The sequence below is a fragment of the Nelumbo nucifera genome, chromosome 5, assembly GCF_055504915.1.
Source record: "Nelumbo nucifera cultivar China Antique chromosome 5, China Antique-T2T, whole genome shotgun sequence".
In the NCBI taxonomy this organism is placed as follows: Eukaryota; Viridiplantae; Streptophyta; class Magnoliopsida; order Proteales; family Nelumbonaceae; genus Nelumbo; species Nelumbo nucifera.
The window spans coordinates 19,232,777-19,260,634 of record NC_142653.1 but is presented as its reverse complement, the minus strand read 5'-3'; the positions used below and the strand labels follow the sequence as shown (position 1 = coordinate 19,260,634).

General features: G+C 37.5%; 3 protein-coding genes and 1 long non-coding RNA gene across 6 annotated transcripts in view; 3 read left to right on the top strand and 1 right to left on the bottom strand.

The window, feature by feature from the left end:
• The first annotated feature begins 1,999 nt into the window (after window positions 1-1,999).
• LOC104595607 (peroxidase 72-like) lies at window positions 2,000-4,358 on the top strand. Its single transcript, XM_010256401.3, has 4 exons — window positions 2,000-2,293; window positions 2,537-2,728; window positions 2,850-3,015; window positions 3,625-4,358. The coding sequence occupies exons 1-4, from the start codon at window positions 2,075-2,077 to the stop codon at window positions 4,032-4,034; spliced, it is 987 nt and encodes a 328-aa protein (XP_010254703.1). The 5' UTR covers window positions 2,000-2,074; the 3' UTR covers window positions 4,035-4,358.
• Window positions 4,359-9,261: 4,903 nt separating this feature from the next.
• On the top strand, window positions 9,262-11,582 carry LOC104595606 (uncharacterized). 2 transcript variants are annotated; one of them, XR_734914.3, is made up of 2 exons: window positions 9,262-11,078; window positions 11,169-11,582. It is a non-coding gene; the product is annotated as an uncharacterized LOC104595606 (long non-coding RNA). The 2 variants fall into 2 exon arrangements; XR_734913.3 differs by having other exon boundaries at window positions 11,166-11,582.
• Window positions 11,583-15,073: 3,491 nt separating this feature from the next.
• On the top strand, window positions 15,074-16,775 carry LOC104595924 (heavy metal-associated isoprenylated plant protein 19-like). Its single transcript, XM_010256880.2, has 3 exons — window positions 15,074-15,246; window positions 15,328-15,406; window positions 15,479-16,775. The coding sequence occupies exons 1-3, from the start codon at window positions 15,217-15,219 to the stop codon at window positions 15,757-15,759; spliced, it is 390 nt and encodes a 129-aa protein (XP_010255182.1). The 5' UTR covers window positions 15,074-15,216; the 3' UTR covers window positions 15,760-16,775.
• Window positions 16,776-16,899: 124 nt separating this feature from the next.
• LOC104595605 (GTP-binding protein, HflX) overlaps window positions 16,900-27,858 on the bottom strand; it is a 32,109-nt gene continuing 21,150 nt past the window's right edge. The window contains exons 4-12 of one of the 2 annotated variants that reach the window (XM_010256399.3): window positions 25,919-26,033; window positions 25,570-25,707; window positions 25,224-25,319; window positions 25,014-25,127; window positions 24,625-24,693; window positions 24,271-24,435; window positions 20,152-20,280; window positions 19,941-20,030; window positions 16,900-17,228 (exon numbers count right to left, since the gene is read on the bottom strand). In XM_010256399.3, coding sequence (XP_010254701.1) covers window positions 17,136-17,228; window positions 19,941-20,030; window positions 20,152-20,280; window positions 24,271-24,435; window positions 24,625-24,693; window positions 25,014-25,127; window positions 25,224-25,319; window positions 25,570-25,707; window positions 25,919-26,033 — 1,009 coding nt within the window. In that variant the 3' untranslated portion in view covers window positions 16,900-17,135. Of the gene's footprint in view, window positions 17,229-19,940; window positions 20,031-20,151; window positions 20,298-24,270; window positions 24,436-24,624; window positions 24,694-25,013; window positions 25,128-25,223; window positions 25,320-25,569; window positions 25,708-25,918; window positions 26,034-27,858 lie in introns of those variants that run through there. The other variant, XM_010256400.3, reaches the window with a different exon arrangement.

Here is a 27,858-nt window from a genome sequence, read left to right as displayed (position 1 = left end):
AACGTTTTCTTCTTTTCAATTTTTAAGACAAATTTAGTTCAAAACGGCAAAGAAACCAAACACGGCCTTTGTCCTCACGGGTTTATGATAATAGGGTCTCGACCCGATATAAATTCGGGTAGGTCTTGATTACTTTTCACTTTTCAGTATTCAAAACACAAACCATCCCATTTGACACCGTTCGCTGCGTCGTTTATTGTGGCTTCTGGAGGTGACAACCGACAATAAGGAGCTATCACCTACAGAAACCCTAACCTCTGTGTTATAATGCTGTACTATCAAATCGAAAGAGAAGATGGAGTCCAACCGAAGGAAAGTTCTTTTTTTTCTTTAAAATAAAACTTTGTGTTTCTGACCCAACTTTTGTCGAAGGACATTTGTCATTTTCCGTTCCTACTCCGCGACTACTTTCATGCATTTACTCACTGCGTGATGCAACAATTTAAAGCAAATCCTGTTGACTAACTCCCGGTTTGTCACTTTGTCTAGGCAGGAATTTATCAAAATACCCTTTTATTTGAATTACCCATTTGATCTTTTTGATGGGTACAATTTACCCATTTGGTCTTGAACCGCACAATTTGGCCTTGCATTAGATCGAATCATTGTGAGTAGAGATGGCAGTTTCACGGGAATTTTCGGGTATTCGACCCGTTTTGACCCTAATAAGATTCGTTTGTGAAAACCTTACAGGGTTTGGTATTTTAAATTAAAAATCCTGTAAGGTTTGGGTTTTTACTTTAAGGGATCTGATATCCAGGATGCATGAATATGAATCTATTATATTACATATTATGTACAAATTTATAAATTTTAAGTATTGAGATAATTATTCTATTATTAATATTTTATTTGTATACATTTTTTAGGATTAAAATCATCATTTGATGTAAATTTAGATTTGATAGATTGTTTATTCCATTTTGTTATAAAATGCTAATTTTAAATATTATTTCTTTTAATTTTTAGTTAAAATTGTTAATCATATATATGGGTTGATTGGTTTGATGAACACAAAAGTTAATAAAATTTATTTTATTTCATTAAATAACACAAAAGGTGAGATGGCTTAGTGGTTTAAAGTAGTGTTAAGAGGTTTGACGCTATCATTAATTGATCTAGGTTCAAAGTCACACTATAAGCATTAAGAAGTGGATTTTAGTAGAAAATATTTGGTGCAGGGGTTTAACGAGTGGGACAGGGGTATGGGTATAGGACAAGATATATTTGGGAAATTGAGAGGAAAAGTTAGATGGATTTATGATGGATTTAGAATCAGGGATACAAAAGCGAATTTGAGAATGGATATGGCAATTTGCATGGATACCCTACCCGTTGCCATTCCTAATTGTGGGTATTACTTGCAATGCTCGTATTAACCCTAATTTTAGAGTCCGTTTGGTTCATGGGACTAGGGGTCTTCATTCTCTAACTGTTTGGTTGGGTAGAGAATTCTATCTCTATTCGTAGAGGTTTGAGTGAATAGTCAGTCATGCCCTCCCCTTCCCCTAGGAATGATATTTCATATTAGATGGTTCCAATTTCGATTCTGATTTCCATCTGAACCAAACATATTATAGAATTTTAATTCCCATTTCAATTTCAATTTTGGGCTGCCAACCAAATGGACCCTTGGATCTGAAGGGATTTTACAAGCGCGCGGCACAATGCTTTGATTCCAATTTTGCTCCCATGCAATTACTTTGTCAGTTTGGTGGATAAGTATTAAGGACTATGAAGTCATTTCCTAGTAGGGAACCCAAATTTCTATAGTCCACGTTGTTGAAATCAATCAAGCTGTCTAGATAATCTGTACGAGTCTCCCTAAAGCTACCGAATCCTTCCATACTTTCTTCATTTGATGATTAGTTTTTACATTTTCTTTTTATATTCTATGTTTTTTCTTCTTTCCATCATTTATTATTTATTTTTTTTCCCATTTTCTTCACAAAGTTTTAGCTCTTGGCTCACACATGAGTCTCTATAAATACCCAAACCCATCTGAAATCTTCATCACAAACAGCCTTGAGAAATCCTAGCTATCTATATCTCGTTTGGTTTGAAAAAAGAAATAATGGCTCTCTCCAAGAGCATTCTCCTTCTTTCACTTCTTGCCCTGTCTCCGCTGTGCTTCTGTCAGCAAAGCAATGGCGGCCTCTCCCCGCAATTCTACGATCACTCCTGCCCGAAAGTTCAAGAGATCGTCAAGTCGGTTGTCGCAAAAGCAGTCGCCAAAGAAGCTCGAATGGCTGCTTCATTGCTGAGGCTCCATTTCCATGATTGCTTTGTCAAGGTTCGTTAATGCTCGCTTATGGCCTATGTAAGATATATACTAGGGCGTATTTTGGTCATATAAGAACTTTTTCTATGGTTATGGTGCCACAAAACCTGAGAATCATCCCAGCAATATGGGATTTTCATGATTTCATCTTTTGAGCTTGACTCAAGTACCCTTTTATTTTTTTTTATAATTAAAACAAAATTAATTCACTGGATTTCAGAATTTTCAGTACTTAAAAGACTTGCTCCATTACAGGGCTGTGATGCATCAATACTGTTAGACAGCAGCGGAGGCATAATCAGCGAGAAGCGAGCGAACCCAAACCGCAACTCAGCACGAGGATTCGAAGTCATTGACGAGATAAAATCTGCAGTGGAGAAGGAATGCCCACAAACCGTTTCTTGCGCTGATATCCTGACTCTTGCTGCTAGAGACTCTACCGTTCTGGTAAGTGGTAACTACCCTTGTTCGGTCGAGCTAATTAACTTCAAAAAATGAGTTGAATGCTAGCTAGCTTCTAGGCGAGACTCAATTCTTAACAGGTTTGATCCTCATAATGTGCGAGTAGGCTGGGGGTCCTAGCTGGGAGGTTCCCTTGGGAAGAAGAGATGCCAAAAGTGCTAGCTTAAGTGGCTCTAACAACAACATTCCCGCACCAAACAATACATTCCAGACTATTCTCACTAAGTTCAAGTTGAAGGGGCTGGACGTCGTCGATCTCGTTGCCCTCTCTGGTAAATTTACTCACCTTTTCTTCGTCTTTGCCTTTTCGTTTCAGTCCTCTGTTTTCGTTAGTTACACTGCAGAGTGAAGTGTCTTAATGAAATCTTCAATTAGGAATGTTGATTGACCGTCTGGGCCTGAATGCCGTGTGAACTGTGAAACACAAGCATCCATGGAATAGTAGTGATCAGGTTGGGGTAACTTGACAGGTGAGGTGAGGGGGGGACTTTGAATAAAAGCCACCGAACTCCGTTGAGCTCCATTGGAGAATTGGGTTATGGCTCCGGGGCCCAGGTGTGGTGAAAGTTCAAGTCAAGTTGAAACAGGGAATAAATTAATGGTGGATCAGTCTTAGATTCATCAGGTCTCGTGATGAGAAATTAAGAATTCGCCAGGTTGATTGGAGAGTGACAAACGTGAACCAGGAATTAAACTGGGTTGAGATAGTCAACCCAAACCCCGGAAAGGGTGGGATGGGATTCAAGTGGATCGGGTTGGGCCTCTAGAATATGGACTTATTATTTATGACCCTGAAACAAGTTAAAATTTCGTTTGGTTCCACTTCTACACTGCCATGGTTTTAACGACGTACTGTATTATTATTCATTAATGGGTTGCAGGGAGTCACACCATTGGAAATGCTAGATGCACCAGCTTCAGGCAAAGGCTGTACAACCAGACAGGCAATGGACAGCCCGATTACTCGCTGGACCAGTCATATGCGGCCCAACTGAAGACCCGTTGCCCGAGATCCGGTGGTGACCAGAACCTCTTCTTCTTGGACTTTGTTAGCCCGACCAAATTTGACAACAATTACTACAAGAACATTTTAGTTTCGAAGGGGCTGCTAAATTCGGATCAGGTCCTCTTAACAAAGAACGAAGCCTCCATGGATTTGGTGAAGAAATACGCAGAGAATAGCCAAATTTTCTTCGAGCAATTCGCTAAATCCATGGTTAAGATGGGTAACATCTCCCCCTTGACGGGATCCCAAGGGGAGATCAGGAAGAACTGCAGGAAGGTGAATTAACAGTCTGATTAATTAGCTTAGCTTAGCTTAGCTAGGCTCAACTTAGGTCAACAACTTTCGCCTTTGGGATTGATTGTGGCTCATAGACCTTAGACAGTAATAATATATTCACGTACTCCATGTACGTGCGCCATTTTGTTTTCACTCTTCAAATTTCAAGTCTGTGATTCCTATTTCGTAGATGATGGTCTGCTAGCTGTGTTGTTATTTGTTGAGTGTTAATCCATCGAAAAAAGGATGGCCTTTTTGTCATTGTAAGTTTGCGGATTTTACTTCGGTCAATGGAAGTAAAAGTAGTGCGTTTCAGCCGTTGTAATTTGTAAATTTCATTCCTTCTACTGACCACTGACCACTGATCACTAACCACTAACCACTACTAACCACTTATAAATTACTGCTGGACTACTGGAGAGAGCGTGATAGGTGGTGGTAGTACTAAATTACTAATAACATTCTTTTTCCCTTGTCATTGCAATTGTAAGTAAGTCAATATTGTGATCCTAATTTTTAACCTTCGTTAAATACTTTATTTAAACTCGAAACTTTTTTACAAGTGAGGGGCCGCCATCTTCAAAGATTAAAGATGTCCACTTGCCCCAAGCCCAAAACAAAAAAGTTCTCACCTTAACCCTCTTTAAGCCCATCCAAAGCAAGCAAGCAAATCACATTATAAAATGAAAGAGATCTTGTCAATATAACCCTCTTGCATGAGCTTTCTAAGGCCAGTCAGAAGATTTGAATTAGCTTCAAAGACTGCATAACTTCTAGCAAGTCGGCACATCTACTTCCAACCACAAATCTCATATTGCTAAGGATAAGATTGGTTTTATGTTAAATACTGGTCCTCGATTAGATCAGATCGATTATATATTTGAACATAATAAAGCAATGTTTGGAGTTACTATTTTGATTTATTCGGTCACCTGTTTTACCTCTTTCACTTAATAGTGTTTGGTTTGAAGGAAAGGGTAGAGAAACCTTATACAACCCTTGTATTATAGCTTTTCCTACCTTTTACTTCAAACAAAACACAACTTACAGTAAAAAAGGGGTTTTAATAGTTCAGTCCACTTCTAAGGTGGAGTTAAAATTTCTAGGCGTGGACTGAATCCTGTCAGTGAATTAATGCTAAATTCATGGACAGGATGCGGTTTATAAGGGGGCTACTAGTAAACTAAGAGGGGGCTGCAATTTCAGATTTCTTAGGTGGATTGCAACTTATCCCCCCCCAACCCCACCAGAAAAAAAAAAAAGATGACATTGCGCCTTCCACCTTTTTTCATGGACCATTAAAAACGAAGCCGTGGTTCTGTCATTATCTCAATAGACTGAAGCATGATAAAGAGCATCAAGGGGTTAATGGCAATTTTAGTTGCTGTCATTTAAAGCTTTGAAATGGTCGGAGGACTCGGATCTCGGAAGGGAGGCACCTAATCATGGGCCATGGCCTAGTCTTATCTGACATGCCCAGCCAGCCTAACTAAACAAATGCACTAATTCTCTTGACAAGTTGCAATTAGGGGTGTCAATTGGACTGGAATTGGTCTAATCTGATCCAGTCCAATGTGTCCATTATAAATGGACCAGGTCCAATCCAGTTAATGAATATTTTGGATATTTTGGACCGGTTCAATTCAATGTCTAGACTATCCAATCTGTTCAAATTCGTTTTGATTTAAGTTGGTTTCAACCCAAACCTGGTCCATTAATATCTATATTCTTATCTTATATCAATGAATTAGATATTAGCTTAATCCAACCCAATCCAATATAAATTTATTATGAACATACCAAGTCCAATCCAATTCGTCCAAATTGATTTTGGACTGGACAAGATTCAATCCAAAACCAGTCCATTGACACCTTTAGTTGCAATATTGCTTCTCGTTTCGGATTGGACTCATTTCATGGGTTTGGGTAATGTTTAATTGCATGATATTTGCATTGAACCCATTAGTACCTACCTTCTAAATCAAGGCACTGTCATTTATTACCAAGGAAACCAAGGTTTCAGTGGAAGCCAATTACGGGACAATGGGCTTGTCAATGAACCAGAGCCCAAATTTCCTTATTTCAATTCCTTATCCTCGGTCCAGCGGACGCCCCTGCGGTAACGATCAAGCTCAGTCAAGTCTCCAGATGAGCTCGATCTTCGGTAGGCAGAGGCATTCAGGTCCGGATGCCCAAAATATTGAAGGGTCTTGTGCAGTTGTGCTTATCTCGATTTTTTTTTTTCACTTTTAAATCCATAAATTAGTGGGCTTTTGAAAATATATTGATCAAATTCAAGCCCCGAGTTAAGAATCCATAGAGCCCATAGATGAATATGCAGGGCCACAATTTAATGCCGACCCCATGTGGTTGGGGTAATGCTTTGTTGAGTTGACTTTTTTTTTTTTTTAAATTGTTGAGTGCTCTCAAAGTTGGGTATTAAATGGGAAAATATCAAATTGAAATGGCTACTGTTACCGGTGTTTTGTTGCATAAATTTGGACAGTTGAGAGTGTCATTCGTTGCATTTGTTTTGATAAAAGGGGTGAAAATATAGTTAAAATATTTGAGAGTAGAGTTGTTTTTTTTTAACCTAGAAAAAAATGGGTTCGACTATAATATTGGAAAGACATGATATCTAAAAAACTTAGTGACTAATCAATCTATCATAAACGTGTAATCATTCAGATGTATTTATCAAATTTATGGGTGAGTTTTGATTAATTAAAACTCTTTCGATTTCATATCTTTCTGGTATCATAGATTTAAATATAAAAAAAAACTATTATAATCGTTCAAATTCTCTCAGAAATAATTGGTATCTCTCTAATCATACTGAATTGCTGATGCTCAGATATGCCACTGTTAGATCTTAGATGTGACCTTTGAAAAAGTGGGCAAGGATTGGATTTAGGGATGTCAATGGGTTGGGTTTGGGTCAAGTATATTTGATTTAGGGTTGAATTAGGGTTTTGATTATTTAACCCAATTGGGTTTGGGTTTTGGTTGACCTAACGGAACGGGTCATGATACCTTGTATATGTAACAAGTGTTCTTTTAATTTTTTGACTTCTAACCTATATGCTAAAAGTTTATAATTTATTTATATGTTAATTTTGATTTTCTTATTTTTTAAATGGAAAAAATAACATTTTAAAATCTATAAAACAATTTCTTTATTTAAATTAATATTATTTTAAATCTTCAAAGTATATTAAAAATACATTTAAAATTATACGCGTTAAATCAGATTGGAATCGAGTTAAACCCTATAAGATCAGATTGGGTTTGGGTATCATGTATTTTTTAACCAGATCGAATTCAGGTTGGAGTTCTGGAGGGTCGGGTTAGGATTATGGCAAACCTGTACCTGACCCATTGACATCCCTAATTGCATTGGCCATATCCAGCTTTTACATTGGGCCTGGGCCGGGCTCTAACTGGGATAAACAAGTTGGCTAAGGTTCGACTTAATTAAACATGACCGAGCCTGCCCAAATTGCATGCATACGGTCTAGTGGACTTAAACCCAATACAATTCGGCTGTCTGTATTTATTATATTTATATGTGCTCAATTTTCTAACGTTATACAGCTTTTTAAATAATAATATAAACGGGCAAACTTCATCATCTCACATGTAGGGGTGTCAATTCGACCGGATTTAGTTCAATCCGATCCAGTCCAAATTACAAATGGATCATCTTCAATCCAATCTATTTGGATTATTTTGAATCAGCACAATTTAATGTTTGGACCATCCAATTTGTTTAAATTTATTTTAATTTACATTGGTTTCAACCCAAACCTGGTTCATTGACACCTATATTCTTATCTTATATTAATGGATCAGATATTGGCTCAACCCAACCCAATCCAATATAAATTCATTATGAACAGATTAGGTCCAATCCAATTCAATAAACACTTTGGACCATTCTGAGTTTGTCCAATTTAATATGTCCTGTTGGTCTGTTCAATCCATTCAAATTGATTTTTATTTGGACGAGGTCCAATTCAAAACCGATCCATTGACACCCTTACTCTTAGTCACATGACCTTTGCCTCCTCACTTTACATTATTATTTACATTTGTATCCAATGGATGAGCATTTGATGTTATTAAGACAAATTCCATTTCCTCCGCCATAATTCATCCACAATAACAATTCTTTCATATACTTTGGCTATTTGCATGTAACTAAAATCTGAGTCGTATTTTATTCAGAATTTTCCCATGTAATATTTGATTAACAACAATATAGGGGATGTTTGGAACCGTGGTTGTTTTTCAAAAAAATGGTGTCACGTCAGATCCACATAGGCGTTTTAACAAACGTCCATGTTTATCGTCTCGTTTAGTCGATTATTAAAAAATTGGGACCCCACCGGTTGACTGATGTATATCCTATGTGATGCTTATCTGTCAGTACATACATGAAACGGTGATGAAAATCACCTTACCAAACAGCATAGTGTTTCTCACTGCCTATGTGGAAGAAGCATATTTTTGTGAAAAACAGGTCTTGAAAGCATAGGCATTTTTTCTTGAAGATCAGTCCCCAAAATTGCCCACGCTTCTAAACACCATGATAGAAGTTCAAACTTCTCTATGATAATTAATAACAATATAATAACAACATTTTTTTTTTTGTATTTATCCTTTTGGAGGGATTTGATTGGTTAGACTAGTGTTGGAGGTTAGTTTTTAGACTTCACGGCTATGGAAGTTTCATTGGCTGAGATATGGTTTTGGAGGCATTATCCTTCACTGTTGGTGTTTCCAAACAATTTTAGAAATCTAGATGTTTAGATTTTTTTTTTTCTGTTCAAATAATTAGTTTATTTTTTTTCTGATATTTTTTGAAGAGCTAACAACGGAAGTAGCCTATTTCCAACCCAGGTGCAAACTGGATTCAATCCTAAATCTCTACCACCAGGAAACCTTACCAACCAACCAGCTGATTGGCATCTTGTCTGTCAACTAAATAGTTTTCTGTTTAATCAAGTAGATAACTTCTTTCGTTTTTGTTTCTATTAATATTGTTTAGTTTTCTGTTTGTTTATTCTTGTTGTTGGTATTTTGAGCAATATTTATTAAAGTTTTACTACTTGTTTGTTTGTTAATACGGACTCTTGCAATTTTTTTTTTCTTTTTCATGTAATTGCATTCAGTTTTGACATACAGTGAATAGAGAAGTGTAGGAAAAAGTTGAGATGGGGTTGCAAATGAAAAGCCCTAACTTGCTTTGCACGGCACATGGGGAATTGATGGAGGAACGTCGTGACAACTATGCCACGACATGTGTAAGGAACTCGGTCGCACTTGGTGAAATTTCTACTCTAGTCTAATAGGTAATAATTTTATAATTTTATAAAATATCAAAAAAGGGCATTCGAACTGTTCATTGTCTTCCTCTTTCTCTGCCTGTATTCATGCCAGCCATTTCAACGGGGTAAACGGCAGCCCGCGTTGGCTTCATTCCCTGCAAATCCAGCACTTAGGCTGTCGTCTCCAGACGCTATCCCGCGTTGGCTTCATCGTCTTTCTGCCTTATTCATGCCAGTCATGAGGGATACCGTCTCGAACATTGCCGATTCAGCCATGGCCGGGGTGGACAAGACCAAAGAGCAGGAAAGTAAGATGATCGGTATCGGCGATAATCAGCAGCAGCTGGATGATAGTAACAGAGGAGGCAGTGGTAGAAACGCAGGCAACACCGGTCTGGCGTCTGGAGACGACAACAGAGGAGGTAGTGGTAGAAATGCAGGAAAGACCAGTCTGGCGTCTGGGGACGACGGCCTAGGTGCTGGGTTTGCAGGGAATGAAGCCAACGCGGGCTGTCGTTTACCCGTTGAAATGGCTGGCATGAATACAGGTAGAGGAAGAGGAGGACGATGAACAGTGCGAATGCCCTTTTTGATATTTATCTCCAAAAGTTATCTTATTTTAGTTATTTTACAAAATTATTATTTTTTATTGATATTCAGGGTAAAAAATTGCCCTTATGAAACCCCAAAAAAAACAAAATTTAGTACAACTCAGCCCAGCGGAAGATCTGACAGCTCCGCCAGCATCTGCACGTAAAGAACGCAAAATTTCAGTGTAAATAACCAAAGAATGAAAATATCTTGACCACAAATTGATAGATGTGTTAAAGTAGCAAACCACGTGTAAAAGCTAAAAAGTGAGATAAAAAGTGCACAGCTGGAAACCTAAAAGTTCCGAATGCGGACCCATTTCACAGCTCTTACAACCGCACAACCAGAACATCTCCGTATTTATATATATTATATTTATGGGAAGATGATCCCAAATGAACGGTACTGTGGGGCGCGCTCCGTACAATCTAATGCGAATTGTCAGTTGCCACAAAGACTGGGCCCCAGAATTCGAAAAGTGCGAGTTTCTTTTTCTGATTGGGCCGTGAAAAAGTGCACTTGTTGATGAAGAAGAGAGAGGATGTAGATAATAAGGATGGGGACGAGTGAGTAGTGTGTCTGCAGTACATCTCCGCCCCACAGCACATCCCCGTCGTGTATTAATAATATCTCCCGAGTATCAGAATCGATGATTTTATCTTCGGGAAATGTTTCCAATACACGGCGGAGATGTACTGTGGAGCGGAAATGTGAACTCGTGTATCTGTATTTGTATCCGTAAAAAAGCCACATAAACTCGAATCAATCCAGATCCAGCCCACCCTTATCGAACGATAAATACGCACTTCATCGTCCATCCCAATCCATTCATTCCTTTGGCGTATTAACACTTATCCCTCCAACCCCAATATCCCTATATATATATTATCTCATCTGGCCGGTACTCTGTCCTCAAACACAAACCGTTTTTCTCAAATTCAGGCCTTTGTATAAATAAGCCATTCTCGATCCTTCCCCTTTCACTCTCTCCATCTCCTCCTCTCTAGTCTCTTCAAACCAACATCAACATGGCCGACTTCGTATCGGATACCACCTGGCACAGTCCAAACAAGGAAATGGAGGACTCAACAACCTTCGATATGAGTTCGCTCAGAACCAATCTTCCTCAAAAGTAAGTGTCTGAGATAATCCATTGTTGTTTACAGACCTTTCTGCTTAATTTTCCATTAACGTTGTATTTAATTGTTTGCGTTTCCAGCAGAAAAGGGCTGTCGAGGTACTACTCGGGGAAATCCCGATCGTTCTCGTGTATGGCTGGCGTTGAGTGTGTTGAAGATCTGAAGAAGCAACAACTCATCCCTGATGCCAAGAGGAAGAAATATTCTGAGAGACAGAGACAGGGATTGATCTTTCCTCCGTTTTCATGCCGAAGAATATCAAGTAGCAACCAATGTGCTACGCCTTGTATCGGTGCTTGAGAACCACGCCCAAGCAGGAAAATAAACAAGCAACCTTTTTCATCTTTTGTTCTTCTTCTTCTTCCTTTTTTTTTTTTTCTTCCTCCACATTTTAGTCTTGATGGGGGGGTTTTCTATGTTGAATCTTCTGTAAATTATTTATGCCGGTTTCCAGATATACAGGTTAGAACAGCCAATTAATTTAGTGTTTTGTCTCACAGGAATGTAGTTATGAAAGGGTAAAATTTAACCTGGTTTACAAATTAGATTAGAACCAACAGATTTCTAACTTTAGCAACTACATTGTGGCAGTTATTTCAATGCATTCTGCTTCACAATTGGCAACTGCGATTCATTTAGATCCATTTTATTCATTGACGAGACTTCAGATAATATCTGGTTTATAAAGAATAATTAAGGTTGCAAAAAGATGCAGTTAAAATGGAGATGTATTCTGCCCCACCCAAAATGGAGATCCATTTTAACCTGGTTTTCAATGCATTCTGCCCCACCCAAAAGTTCAAAACATATTCTGTACCAAAAAATCAACATGGTTGGATTGTTTGATATGTATTTGATCCCTGACACCAATCGAATTGCTGGGGGGTTTTTCAGTTTTAGAGAGTCAAGATAGAAAGGCAGTGGGGTTCTTTTCAGAGCGGATTTCCACTTAATTTACATAAAGAGAAGAACTTTTTGATATAAAGAAGAGAAAAAAGTAGTGTAAATTAATAAATTTATCGATTAAAATATGCAAAAGAACTCTTGAAATCATCCTTAATGATTAGAAACAGCTCAAATATATACTTACAGGCATTTGAATCACAGTCAACATTCAAAATCTGGTTTGCTTCTTTATTTAATTTGATGACTTCATATGATATTTTGGATCAATAGCTAGCTGCCTGGATGGTAAATAATTTTCTTTTCTACATAATTTCCGTCTAATTGGTACTGTAAAAAAGAAAGGAAATATCCATTTATCTTTCCTTCTTATGTCTCTCTTCAAGCATTTTTTTTTCTTGCCTTATTGTCACTCTAACAAATTAAAAAGAAGATGTAAAAAAATCTCTTTATTATTTTTATTTTCTTTTCATCCATCGGTTCAATAGCTAGATGATATACATTGCAAACTAAATGAGCATAAGCACTAAATCCAAGAGGTTTCCAATCAATCCAGTCGGCAGCTGAAATGGGGTATAGATTGAATTTTCACTCAGATGAAGTGGGGTTAGAAGGGTTAGGGGTAGAGAAAAAGAAAATGGGTAAAAATCGTAAGAAATGATTTAAAAGTCAATAATTGTTGATATAATAAGGCTTGAATGATGATCATAAAGGTGCATTAATAATGGAATGAAGGAGGAATCGGACCAAAAGTGGTCCATTTTAGCACCAGTTAATATGCAAATGCGACCACATTACTCCTCTGCGATACCGGGGGCCTAGTATCTGTGTGCGATTTGACCTTGTGTGCTCCTGTCCTCCTGTCTACACTGTAGACTGTACAGTGGTTTTGGAGTCTTGGACTCTTGTTAAAAAGTTGCCAAATATAATAATACCATTCTGCTCTGCTGCGTCCGTCGTCCATTAATTAAATAATTAAAAAGCAAGTTCAGGACTTCAGGGATTGCTGGGAACTGGGAAGTAGAAACCAGTGGCGCCCAATTCTTTGTAATGTATTCTGATGTAAACGGTTTCTACAAAAGGTGTGGGAATCTCGTCCTCAAAAAAAGAAAAAAAAAAAAATACCGAGCATACGTGGAATGGTTGAAGACCACTTGGTCGCCCAGTAACAACCAAAAATAATATGGAAGAGGTAAAAAAAAAAGAAAAAGGAAACAATGGGCTGGGAAAGAGAAAATGGTTCGCAGTTGTAAACTCATTTTGCTCACTTATTTAATTATTTGTTTTAAATCCACCGATTAGAAAATTCAATATTCGATTTTAATTTGATATTTGATAGATATTTGAAATTAACATTTAAATTTGAATTCGATTAAATATTTGAATATTTGATTTAAATTTGATCAATTAATTATTATATATTTTATTTATATGAATATATAAAATAAATATTTTATATATTATACATAAGAATTAAGTAATCGGTCGAATTTGGATATTTATCGAATCGAATCTGGTCATATCCAAATTCAAATCTGATTAATTATTCAATATGAATAGGATATCTGAATTCGGTCGATTAGATATTCTAATTATCCAAATTTGATTCGAGTATGTCAAATATCGAATTCGAAATTGGATTTCCAAATATTATTGACACCCCTAGTTGTACGTGGTCTCTCTCACTCGATTATACACATTGAGAATCAAAATTACAGTTTTGTATCCATCAAATAGATAAGTACTGCATTCTCCTTATGATACGAAACTGTTAGAAAAAAACAAATAGCCCTCCTTAATCGTTGCAGCATGGCAAATAAACATTCATAAATCTGAACTGGAGTATATAAATACCCTGGTTCAATGTTTGTACGCAAATAAATGCAGCCTTTGTTACAAAAGAAGGATACTGGTAAATAATAATTGATTTGTTACGCTATAATTTGGAACTCAGGCTGTGTTTGGGAACTGAAAATCCCGATTCAGTGCAAATATGAGTTCTGGTTCAATTTTACTAGTATTTGGCAAAACTATATTTGTGTATTGATAGAAAATACAATTTGCAAGGTATGTTTAGAATCAAAAGGATAAATAATTTTACATCTGTAAACATTTGCACTCAAATTGATCAATGTTGTTATATTTCAACATAGGGATTCGTATTTGCATCCATTACAATGAGAAGTGTATAAAATTATTAGCATTATTCCAGGGCGAAAGGTTTTATAATCAGGGTTTAGTTTCAGTCCAACTGCACCAAGTTCATGGGCTGCAGCATTCACAAATCTTGGTAGCTAGTCGAAAGTTGAAACACAGTTGGTGTAGTTAGTTGACAGGCTCCTTGCATCTGCTACTGCTTCTCATAAATTCCAGTGTTTATGGATGACAAGTAGTCACTTTTCTCAGTAGTACGTTCATAGTTCATACCGTTTATTGCAACCCAAGATCTGAACTGAATTCAAGCGCAGGGCCGGATACAGAAGTGACTACGGCTCCTCATTTCCTACACTTTGTATTAATTACACTTCACTCTGTGATATATGTCCTCTTAGACGTGTAAATACCCGTAACACATGTGATGAGACACTTATCAATCTTCACCGAATGGAAGTGAAGGGGAAAAAGTGTATGAGATAACGATGTCAAATAAGTACTTATAAAACCCAATTGGGTAAAGCAGTTTTTAACAAAAAATATTCTTTGTTGCCAGACCAGATCCGATCAAATCAAATCATTGGGATTTTGATGTACAGATTGGATTAATGTTTGGGTTTTAACTTGGGCAAATGGGCCTTGAAACATACGTCATTGAAGCGGGCCGTGATGGACAATTTGTCACGGCCCACGGTAGGCTTCTCATGTAATTACGTACGCTACCGTGGGTGTGGGATGAGCTTAACCTAAATTAAGCCTCTTCACTTAAAGGGAATCGATTTTCCTGGTTGGAGGGAGTCCGTTACAACGAAAATCTCTCCTCTCCGGCTGATGTTTTATATTCCCTTGGATCAAAATAGAAATTAATGTATGCACCACCAGTATTAGCTATAACTCACTGTGTGGCCCAGATTTTTTTTTTTAACACAGAAAGGTTTTCTACCACCATCGAAATGTGAGTGCGTGAGAGAAAGAAACAGTAGCTAATTCGTAATTGATCTTCCTCGTATTGTTTGTCAAATTACCAAATTATCTCGGCGGTGCAAACTTTGGGTTTTCCCTTTTGTATTTTTAATGGCAGATGAGAAAAAAAGCTTAGACAGAGTAAAGTTATTAAATCTACATTTTCCTTGATCTCCATTCTCACATGTACATTGCTCCTTGTTGATTTTTCTTTTTCAACAGGTTACTGTAGAACTCAAAGTTTCTATGCACTGCAATGCGTGTGAGAGAACAGTTGCTAAAACCCTTTCGAAATTTAAAGGTATTAATCTCCATTTCTATCATTTTAACTGTTGTACTTAAGGCCATTAATTGAATCTTAAAATTCAACTAGGGGTGGAAAAGTTCTCGACAGACATGATAAACCAGAAGGTTATTGTCATAGGACGAATCAACCCTCAAAAGGTTTTAAAAAAACTTAGAAAGAAGACAGGGAAGAGAGTAGAGATTGAGATGGACAATGACGCTTCAAAAGACACATCTGATGAAAAGGATTTAGCATTGGTAAATTGTTCAAGTGAAGGGCAAAATTTATTGACATTTGAGGATTGGGAAGATAGTGTGATCTTTACCATGTTTAGCGATGAGAATGCGAATGCGTGTACAATACTGTAGAGTATGTGGAAGCAAGTGTTGAAATGTAGTTATGGCTACTGGACTCTCTACATATTCCACCTGAAGGGAAATCTTCTTCAGCAACTGCAACCTTCCCTAATTCATAAGGCTCCGTTTGTTTGCAGTTTGCACCATTTGCACTGGTGTAAATGTATAAAAGTGCAGATGGGCTGTGTAAATTCTGGTTCATTTTGTTTGTTTGTGACTTGTGAGTAGTAAAATGGGAAGTAGAATGATGTGGTTCCCATTTTATATGAAAGAGAACGGAGGTAGGAAGAAGGCTTTTGGTCTGAGAAGAATATAATAGAAAGTAAAACAATGTGTTCCCTAATTTAGATGAGAGAATTAATATAGGAAGAAAGTGGTGCAAATTTTGCATCAGGAAGAGGTGCAAATCATGGTCACAGACAAATGTGTGCAAATCCAAACCATGTACAAAAATTTGCATCCGCTTCAGATTTGCACTCCAAACCAACAGAGCCTATTATATATACAGTTATTGGGCATTCTGAATGTATATTTCACAACAACGGATTGGTCCAAATGTTAAGAATTGTGTTTCAACTTTCAAGTTAATAACATATACCAATAAATTTAGGTTAAAAATGGTAATTAAACAATCCAATGGAATAAGCAGTTAAGGCAAACAACCAGGTTAGCTAATATGGACTCACCATTCGCCAACTTCCATGTACTGATTTGCCATGCAGTAAGCCATCAAGCTTATCTGACGACTACCCTGGCCACTGCCATAGTTAAATGTATTGATGAAATAGAAAAACAATAAAGTAAAATAAGAGGGAAGTAGTTTCTCGGATAATTTGACCATATGCATGTAGGCCCTATACATTATTCTCAATACAGCTTGCCAATGGAGAAGCTGGTTATGCTCTGTAAATCAGACCATATGCATGTTGGAATCCCTTACCACTAAAGTAACAGTAGTGGGCGGTCTGTCAAATTCTTTTATTGATTAAGAAAAGCTGGTTATGCTCATCTGGAAGACTTGATCAATCAGTCTAGACTACATTTCTCTTGATTGCACAACTGATCTAAATTCAATGAACTGACTGCAAGTAATGGTTGTCCACTTAAAGTCAAATTTCTTACACATAATACAAGAGATGTTTCATAAAAAGATTTTGGAGAAAAAAATGCAAGTTGCTATTTCATTAAAGTTGATAAAATGTTACAAGAAGATAGCACATGCACCAACAGTTATGTACAATAAGCTACACAGGTGTTACAACACAAGGAATGAGAGGCAGGGAACCAAAGTTCATTTGGTTATGTGACATGCAATGTTAATAGAAGCTGCAAAAGGCTGGTATCATTACACTAGAAATATTGGATTAATCATCTGGGCACACTGGTTATTATGATTTACAGAGTTGCCTCATTGGTGTGAGTTGCCTTGCAAGCAGCAGGGGCACATGTGCCCTGATTAAAGTCCCATTTGCTGTGTATTCCTATAAGAAAGTGAAAAGTGATCAACAAAAAAGTTGGTGCAACAAATTTGAACAGTAAAATGGCCATATCAAAACTAGAAACAATGAAATAATTTACAGTTCTGTGGAACTTATCGAAAACATTTACATTTCTGTGGCTTACTAGGCAATGACTATTTAATCAGGCTTTCTTGATGAATCTTCATTTTCTTTTTTTTTTTCAATCAGTTTAAACCTTTAGTAAGTTATGAAAAAGAATAGCATATACATAGAAGGTGCCTACCGCCCTTTGTCTTGGCCTAGCCCCTGCTAATCACCCTACAAATCTTGATAAATCTTCATTCATTTACACAAGGACCTTGTGAAATGAGTCAAGGGATATGTAGAAATAAATCAGATCATGAGAACCATAAAAAATGGTGAGTTTCAAAAGTGAAGTTCAGTAATTTAGTTTGACCATTACCGAACATTCTGTTTCATCTGAAGGGCGGCTATCTTTGAATGCCTAGAAAGCCTTGGATGTGATTCTTATCATCTTAACTAGGATCAAGTTGCAGAAAGAAAACAAAAATGAGGGACCAAATTTCAAATATCAGAAAATTTGAAGCATAGACAGTCAGCTGAATGACCAAGAGATAACTCAATGTGACCTTTTCCAGTACTTGTGCTTGATTATTCATAACAATGGAGAGATTGAGGAGGATGACACCCATAGAATTAGAGCAGGATGGGCAAAATGGAAGGATGAATCCAGAGTCTTATGTGATAGGGGAATACCACTTAGATTAAAAGGAAAGTTTTATGAAGTAGTTGTAAGGCCAGCTATCCATATGGAGCAAAGTGTTGGGCAGTCAAGAAACAATGTGTGAAAAAAAAAAAGCATGGCAGAAATGCATATGCTAAGATGGATGAATGGAAAAACTAGAAAGGATAAGGTCAGAAATGAAATCATCCAAAGGAACCTAGGAGTAGCTCCAATAGGCGATAAAGTGAGAGAAAGTAAACTAAGATGGTTTGATCATGTGCATAGAAGACCATTGACAACACCCATAAGAATCGATTTGTTGCAAGTTGAAGGGGCTAGAAGGGATAGGGGTAGACCAAAAAGGGCGAGTTGAAGTAGTAAGAAATGATTTAAGCTCCCATTATATAATGGATGGCTTTTAACAGAATGGAATGGAAGAATAGGATTTATGTAGGCAACCCCATATACTTGGGATAAGGCTTGGATGAGGATGAATGGAAACCATGAATCAAACAAGTTGCAATGGAAGGATTCCTCATCTAGCTGAAATGTGATTCACTATAAGTTTTATCTTTAGCTCAAACGATACAAGACTGGCAATCATCAAATGGACATAAAGGCAATTCAGAGAAAGTACAAAAGCACAAACCTACTATTTCGTTGTGAAGGTAAAGCAAGGCCCATATACCATCAAGGACATTCTTAATGGAACGGAACAATCAGTGGAACTCTTCTAGTTATAAAGTGAGCTTCATCATGAGATTTATCTTGGTTCAGATGATCCAAGACAAATCCTAAATGATGTGAAAACAATTCAGGTATTTGAAGGAAGTGAATAAACAAGAAGCTGCTAATGCATCATAAACTAAACAACATAGCCAATTCCAGTGCCTATCAATGATCTCTCTCTCTCTCCCCCTAAAAACAACACTTTGCTGTTATTATACTTCACCCATTGACAATTTCTTTTCTTCACAAACAACACCAGCAGTACTCTTGTCACAATGTTTTGAGTTCAACTTGATATATCCTGTTCCACCAATCAATTCTAATAGAATCATATTTTCCATTAGAGCATCTCCTTTTAAATATTTTCTTATACATAGATGCTTTTCTGTGATCTTCCCATCCTTGTAGAGTTACACCAAAGTAGTCCTTTCCATTAGCTCCTGTAGTCTTCATTGTACAATAACAAAATTAATTAAGTTGCTTCATGTTTTAAATTTCTATATAAACATGATATAGTACATTTATAATTTCTTTTTAATTTTTTTTTGATAAATGAGAGTAATTTTATTGAAAGAGTATCAGAAATACATGCAGCCTAGGAAGAGGCACAAGATGTTACCGCCCCCAAGAACTCAATCATAAGCACTAAAACATGCCCAAACCTGAGAAACAAATTACAAATTAGCCCAAAACAGATCACCCCTTGACACCCCTTGCTTGGCCAGAGAATCAGCCATTACATTTGCTGATCACCCCTTGACACCCCTTGATTGGTATTCACAGAATAGTAACTCTTCCAACATTATGAATCAAAAGGTTTTCCCATTGGCATATTAAGGATTCCAGGTTTACTTGTCAACATTATGTACACCCATGTTATTTAAAGTTTTACACTAGATAAATCTTGAGTGAATTACTTCTCTAAAAGAGTATGATTAACATACCTTAATTTCCTCACATCACTACAATGAAAGTTACTTATCAATGGTTGTTTAGTCATTTTTTATCTATCTATATATCAACTTAGAATCCAGAATATTCTTTCTGAGGTGCCAATGTATAGAGATATGCAGGCATATTTGGACAGCTCTTAAGAATACCAATTCATATTAGAGAGATTGAAATTCCCAGTTCTCTTCTTTTTGGGCTTGGGAAATGTGGCATGTGGTGCAAAAAGTTCCCAGTTCAATTCCCCACAACAGGTACACAAAAGCACATGCACTAATATAAATTGAGGTCAAGGGAATAATGATACTCACAGTTCCTTCTACCATTCCAACATGATGTATGGTACTGAGGAGTTCCCCTCTGTCGAAAGGGACAAGAGCTTCTACCCATACCATAGAATCCTGTCACATAAAGAAAATATGTTGTAATTTACTAGCAACCATCCACACTTGATATAAGATTCAAAAATCAACAAGCAGTAACCTTTTTTTGACAAATTTAAGAAATCAGTCAACTCCATACCTTCAGCTTTTCATGAACTGCATTGCAAAACTCCTCTAATCCAACACCATTCAAAGCAGATATACAAATAACGTCTTCTCCTTTCTCTGCTTCCATCTTGACTTTATGAGGATCACTTGTCCTGTCAACCTGCATCACCAAGCATCCTTGGATTCATATTACCAGGTATCAATTTCCCAAGCTTTTCCAATCAAATTGGGAAAGGGTTAACATTACTTGCTCTCATGTAACCAAGTTCTGAAAAATTACTTTGGGCTTTCATTGTATGAGCAACCAAAAGAGACCATTGCATAAGCACCAAATAGCAAGTATCAACAATCATGTAGATCTCAGCCAAAAAAAAGTTCAACAATGACCAGTGCTATATCAGGCTGGTTTAAATATTCTAGAGTGATTCCAGGCTGATCCCGAAGACAATTTTGGGTGGTCCATAACATCTAAACCGTTCAACAACCGAATCTTTCAAGGGAAAGAAAAGTCAAAGGAGGAATTGATTGACAGCATTACCATTAAGGTAGTGCATTGGGTTAAAGTAAATGATTTATTTAAGGAGTTCTCAATCATAGTTTTCAAGGCGCCAAGGCGAGGCTAGGCGACAGGGGGCGCCTAGTCCGCCTAGGCGATGAATTTTTTTAAGTAAAACCATATATCCGAGTGTAGTTCCCTAGGTTCCATAACCATCTTTCCTTAATAATTATTCAAAATTTTCATAAGAAAAGTATACGTTTCATGTTTAAGTCTAGAAAATCAACATTTTATGAGAAGAAAAAGAACAAAGTAAAGAAAATTCAAAAAATATAGGGGCTGAACCTCTACTTCTGTTATAGGAAAGAAGAAAAGAAAAGGTGGAGGAAGAAGAAGAAGAAGACATGGAAGAAGAAAATGTGTTGATTAGACAAAATGTGGAATCTGGGCTTGAGAAGGGCTGTGAGAGATACAGACTTGAATAGTATCTCGAACCTCCTTGGTCTCCTTGATAATGTTTTCTTGGACCCTACTAGGCTGGATTCTAGAATATGGACCCCCACCCCCTCTGGCTCCTTTTCTTGTGCCTCTTTTTTCAAAGTTCTAAGTCAGCCCCCTAGCCCTATTCCCCCTCCCCCTTCCTAGTCACTGAGGTTTGGTGCAGACCAATCCCCCCTAGAGTTGGTGGTTTTTGCTGGGAAGTTTTTCTGGAAAGAACCAATACTGGTGACTTGCTCCAAAAGAAGAGGCCCAAGACTTGTTTGTCTCCTAACTGGTGTGTTCTATGTAAAGCGAATGGTGAAACTGGTTTTCATCTATTGGTAAATTGCCAGTTTGCTAAGTCCATTTGGGTGTGGGCATTATCCCTCTTTGGGGGTAGTTGGAATCCTCCAACAAATTTGCAAAGCCTTTTTTCCCCTTCTTCAGGTGCCGATTGAAAAGGGGAAGAACCATGTGGAGATGTTTGAGGGCTGCTGTATGTTGGGCTTTGTGGGAGGAAAGAAATTCCAGGATCTTCTCTGAATAAGAGAAGGACAGTGAAGAATTGAGAGGTTTGATCCATATAAGGACAGTACAATGGCTGAAATCTTCAGAGCTGTTTACAGACTTCACAGTGGATGATTTATTTGAGGAAATGGAGTGAGATTGCTAACTGCACCCAGCCCAAAACAATAATGAGTGTGTATTGGACCCCCCCCCCCCACCGGCCGGTTTTTTGAAACTTAACTTTGATGGGAGTAGTCGGGGGAATCCAGGACAATCGGGGATTGGAGGTGTGTTTAGGGATGAGAATGGGCTGGTTTTAACCTTGTTTTCAAGCCCAATTGGAGTGGGTGATTCTCTTAGGGCTGAGATTTTTGCAGTTCTGGAAGGAGTCCAAAGAGCTAAGGAGATGAATATTAGAAAACTCATCATTGAAGGGGACTCGGAGGTGGTGGTAGGGTGGCTGAACAAAGAAAATAGCAGTTTATGGATGTACAGTAATGAGAGGAGGAAATTTAGATGGCTTGTTCAAGAGATGGAAATTAAGATCTGCTGGGTGAAAAGGTCAGCTAACTCCTTTGCTGATGGGTTAGCTAAGCAAGGAGTTGACAGGGAGTTAATGTTTTGGGCACAAGTGTAATTTTTTCCGTTTTTGTTCTTGGGAGCTCAAACTCCAGCTAGAAGATAAGAAAGTTTATCTTCATCCTTGTAATATTTTTGTGATTAATTAATGAAATGTGGTTATTGATAAAAAAAAATTAAGTTCTTCCTTTGCTTATAGGTTCAGGTTTTGAAATTTTTGAGGGTTCAATCAAGGATCAAAATTTCAATACGATACACCCCATATCAGGTGTATTGCATTGTATCTTTGGGGTCCCGATACCTATTTACAGGTGTTTTTGGGGACCCATTTTTTTAAATAATATATATTTAAAAATGAAATTGAAAACCAAAGAGATAAAAAAAATTAACGGGAGTATCGTTATAAGTACCGATACACCTCTACCTATACACAGAGGTGTATCAATACTGTGAACCATGGGTTCAATACAGCAGTTAGCAATGTTGCATTGATTAAACCTTAAGAAAATAATAAAATAATAAAATAATAAAAAGAAATTAGTATATAAACACATAAAATGAATATTCTAATTTAATAATGTCTATTTTATAATTATAATGTCAAAAAATTAAAAATATAAAAGTATTTTATAACCCAGTGCGCAAAACTGCTAGGAGACTGGGCGAAGCGAGCCTCCAAGGGCGCCTTGTCGCCTAGGCGTCGCCTTGACAACTATGTTCTCAATTGATGATATAATCGAGAGCTGGAATGTAATAGATAATTCTTCAAGGTACAAGCCTATAGTGCAACAAAGTTGGGCACCTTCTACAAAGCAAAGAGTTAAGCTGAACCTTAATGGAACCTCATTTGGTAATCTGGGACCATCATGGGTAGGAAGATCCCTAGCCCTAAGAGATGGAGAAGAAAGACTCTTAGCCCTATTTTTGAGGCCAATAGCAGTGGGAGATTCATTAAAAGCGGAGGTGAAGGCCCTCCTCCAAGGGTTGTCATTAGCTAAACAATTGGGTTTCTATCAAATTGAAGCAGAAGGGGATTTAAAATTGGTGATAGAATGGATGCAGGAAGTTAGTTTAAGGGCTTTGGCTAATGGTTTAGCTAAACAAGGGTCAACCGGGGCTGAATTTTTGGGCTGCATTGCAATAGTGGACTAAGTTGTAGGGTTCAACATTCCTTATTGGGGTGCTTGTTACTATATTTATTAATTAATGAATGAAAGTTACCATTTCTGATAAAAAAGTCCAAAAAACCCAAAAGAACACAATCATATCAGCAGAGAGACCAGCCTATGTAAATCATATATCTGATACACATTCCTTTACAGTTTACACCAGACAGTACACCATGACAATCAAGTCAGCCATAGTGACAACAGCCAGTGACCGTATCTTTTTTACAATAAAAATGCCCTTAAAGATGGTTTCTTTGAAACTGACCAAAAAGGCAAAAGTAAAGTGACAAACATGTGAATCCTCTTGGCATTCACCTAAGCTCTGTGTACAAGTGGAATCCTCCTGGCAACATTCACCTAAGCTCCGTGTATAAGTGGAATCCTCCTGGCATTCACCTAAGCTCTGTGTATAAGATTCATGGCCCAAACATTGGTCATCTCTTTCCAGCTGCTACACCTTAGCTGCTATTGTTAAACAATTCAACTTAAGGTCCCAAAGAAGCCCTATAGACACCGCCATCATTAACCCTCCAAATAGAAAAGGAAAAAAAAAAGAACCAGTGGATATTTGCCCTTTCATCCCATGTAACAAAGATAATAGCACATTATCAATCCCCCAACAGATAAGAGAACCAATGAAAACCATAGATAACACAAGATGTCAGGTAAATTGGCATGCATAAGCAGAAAAACAAATGCTTTATAAAGGTAAAAATGAATGTAAAGGTATCAATTTTTTGAATGCTTGGACATACTACAGAATCAAATTACAGAAAAGGGAGTGCCCTAGTTGCATAGGTTCCCCTCATTAGATTCATAACACTGCATATATCATCCATGAACTATAATTCTCGAAGTGGAGAAACTTGACCCACTAAAACAGCACTGGAATTGCGTGTCTAAAGAAATATATCTATACCTTGTTCCAAACTGTCAATTTTGGAATTGTTTCAACATCCAATTCAGATAAGACTTTATTGACAGCATCTATCTGTTGCTGCGCCAGTGGATGGCTGATATCCACCACATGCACCAAAAGTGATGACTCTGCTATTTCCTCTAGTGTTGCTCTGAAAGCAGCAACCTGTAGCAAGAAATTACCATGTGGAAGTGAAAATTTTCCCCTGATAATGAATAAGCATTCAACAAACTTCTGATTCTACAACCAGGTTAGAAAAAAAAATGATAGTGATGTGTTTAGCTGCTCTGACATAGATTATGAGAAGATAATACCATCATTACAAAATCTAATATGAATGCTGAAAGTACCAACCAGCATAGTTGGTAGCTTTTGGATGAAACCAACAGTGTCTGTCAGAAGGAACTCCTTCCCATTCTTCACCTGTACCACAATTCAGTTATATAAGCATATCCCACTATTGGTTATTGAATGAAAGTTACAGTTCTAAATCATTCTATGAACTTCCACAAAAAAAAAAAAAATCATTCTATGAACAAAGTATCTGGGGCATCTTCTAGTCCCAAATATGTCCAGAAGAAGTTAATCACTTTATCATGTTCATTTGGAAGATCCAAATTGATTACATACTATGAAATATATTACATCTTGAATATAAATTCAAATAAATTAGCATTTAGCATTTAGTTTGGAATGGTAAACTTTGTACAATTTGAGAGGTTTATCTAGATATATTGACTGACCTGTACCCTTCTTGTGGTTGGATCAAGAGTTGCAAATAGTCGATCCTCAGCAAGAACATTTGCACCAGTCAATCGATTTAAGAGTGTGCTCTTTCCAGCATTTGTATACCCAACCTAAAATACAACACATTTTACTCTATGTTTGGGGAATCTGTTGAGCAGTATGTGCATGCAACTATATAGAACTTCAGCATCCATGCATTTACTCACCAAAGACACTACAGGGACAGGTACAGAAAAACGTCGATTGCGGTACTGTTTTCTATGTTGTCGAACAGATTCTAGCTCCTTTTTAAGAGTACCAATCTATTCAGAAGAATTGGTGAGTCAAATGACAGAAAAGAACTAGAATGCAAGTCTTCTCAATGCAATTTGAGGCAGCAAAAAGAAAGGATGGCAAAGAAAATAGATTATGATAAAGAAATAAATTGCATAATATGTGTATATTTATCATCCAAGTTCCAAACAAGTTTCTGTCAAGTAGAATGACCTAAAAGACTTTAGATTGAACAAAGTGTACAGATAAGGTCTTTGAACCTTAAAAAATACACCTTACTTGAGTTCTTAATATACGTTTGTCCACTTCAATTTGTTTCTCACCCATTCCTTTCACTTTGCCTCCTGCTTGACGCTCAAGGTGAGTCCACATTTTTGTCAAACGTGGTAGTTGGTACTCCATTTGTGCCAATGCAACCTGAGAGGACTATTCTTGTTAATAAAGGTAATACTGATAGGATGCCCAAATATATATATATATATATTCTGATAGATAAAAGAAAGATTTCGTTGAAGAGAGAGGAGTAGCAAGGTGCAAACTCCCCCAAGAGACAGCAAAAAAAACTGTTTATAACTAAGCCCAGAACAGAATGCCCAAATAATATTTCAAAGTGGGATGAAGGGTTTGCCTGTAGAGCTGCTTCATGTGTTGCAGCTCGCTGGTTGAAGATATCCAGGATGAGGGCAGTGCGGTCACAAACCCGAACATCTCCACCAAAAGCCTTTTCCAAATTACGCAATTGCCTATAACACACACACACACAAAATACAACCAAAGCAATTCATAAGCTCTTAAATTTCATGTTATATTCCCTCACACACCATGATGTAAGAAAAGGCATGGCTTTAAATTAAATGAAATTGTAAAACATGATCTATTTAACAAATCCATTTAAATTAAAAAAATAATGAGTTCTCAACATATTGTGCAAGCAAATTGTAGTAAGGGTAATGGCATGTATTTTCCCCTTTTGTTTTTTTTTTTTTTTCATAAGCAACAGAAAAAAAAAATATTAGATAAAACTCCTAGCTGCCCTGAAAATAAGACAGAACACCCAGATATTTACAAAGCCAGCTTCTGATGGAAAATTAAATCATTATCTTAGAATTACAGATTGATTCCCAATCCCGGAAGCCCCATTTCATATGATCCCTAACAACACCTGTCTTTGCAGACGCATCAGCCACCATATTTGCACTTCAAGGTATCCATTTGAATGTGAGTTTAAACTGGGTCCTATGTTTTATGCAAGTCTGACCAGATGCCTAAATCTCCATGGAACTTCTTCCTGTTTCTTAATCCAAGAAATAATGGGGGCTGGCAGTTCTCCTTCATCTCCACCTTCCTTAGACGGTTCATCTTCATTAGTTTTAAGCCCTGAAGATGGGCCAATGATTTTGGCCTCGTCCCCTTTCATTGGTAATAAATGGGGGGCAGCACCTAAACCAGGCCCAGAAGGAGAAAAAGGACCAAAAAAAAGTAGAACAAGATGGCAACAGAATAGCAAGATGGAGTTCAAGCCGGTGATGAGGTGGAAGAAGGGATGGGAATGTGAGGCAAAGAGATTTGAATTTGAAGAATGCAGGAGCAACAGTAAGACCTGCTTGAAAATCAGGGGAGAAAAGAAGTCCTCAATCTTTCTAGTTAGAGATGCGGTAGCTTGGGTTAAAGGCTTTGTCGATGGAGCAATGTACACAAAAAAAAAGAAAATGGTTGGAAGGGTCAAATTGAATACGGAGAGGAAGAGTTTCATGGCGAAGCTGAGGAACAACAGGAAATGAAGAACTACAGGATGGAAAGGTTTTGCGGATAAATTACAGGATTACCTGGTGGCAACAGAGAAGACTGAGGCGGCGCCACTTAAGTCCAATCCGGAAATAGAAGAAGGGAAGGTGCAGAGTAACATTGCCATGGATAATACAAACCAAAAAACTGAAGAAGCAGTTGTGGAACAGGATTCAAAATGTGAACTGGCATGCTCTGTTAAAACGCATAAACTGGAGTTGGAAGTGGATAAAAGGAGATGGACGAGTAGGTTTGTGCTAACAGCAGCCAAAAAGATTAATGATTGGCAGCCGGTTGTGGATGAGATAGTAAAGAAATTTAGCTTCACACGCCTGTGGTGGTGGTGCCTTTCAGCAATTGCAAAGCTATCCTTGATGTGTGGGGTGAAATGATGGAGTTCTCTTCTGTTGTCACCCAGAAAGGGTTGATTGTCATCAAGGAATGGTGTATGTCTTGCAATGAGGAAGACATTGAAGTGGATAAGTTCTCTATTAAACTCGTCAGGGTGCCATTCAACTACTGGAGGAGGTCGGTGGTGGAGAAGATGGTCCATATAATGGGGGGTAAATTGGAGGAATGCAACTTCTGTAACCTGCAAGCGGTTAAGGTGAAAGTCTGGGGAATCAGGCCGGAGGAGATACCTCGAGTGGTAAGCGTTTTTTTCATACGAGTTATGGAGGAAAGTTTGGGTTCTGACGGAAGTGAAAGTGTTGATGTGGAACAGTGGAAGAGTCTCTATGGTGGAAGATAATTATGAGGTGGAGGCTCTGGAGGTGGAGTATT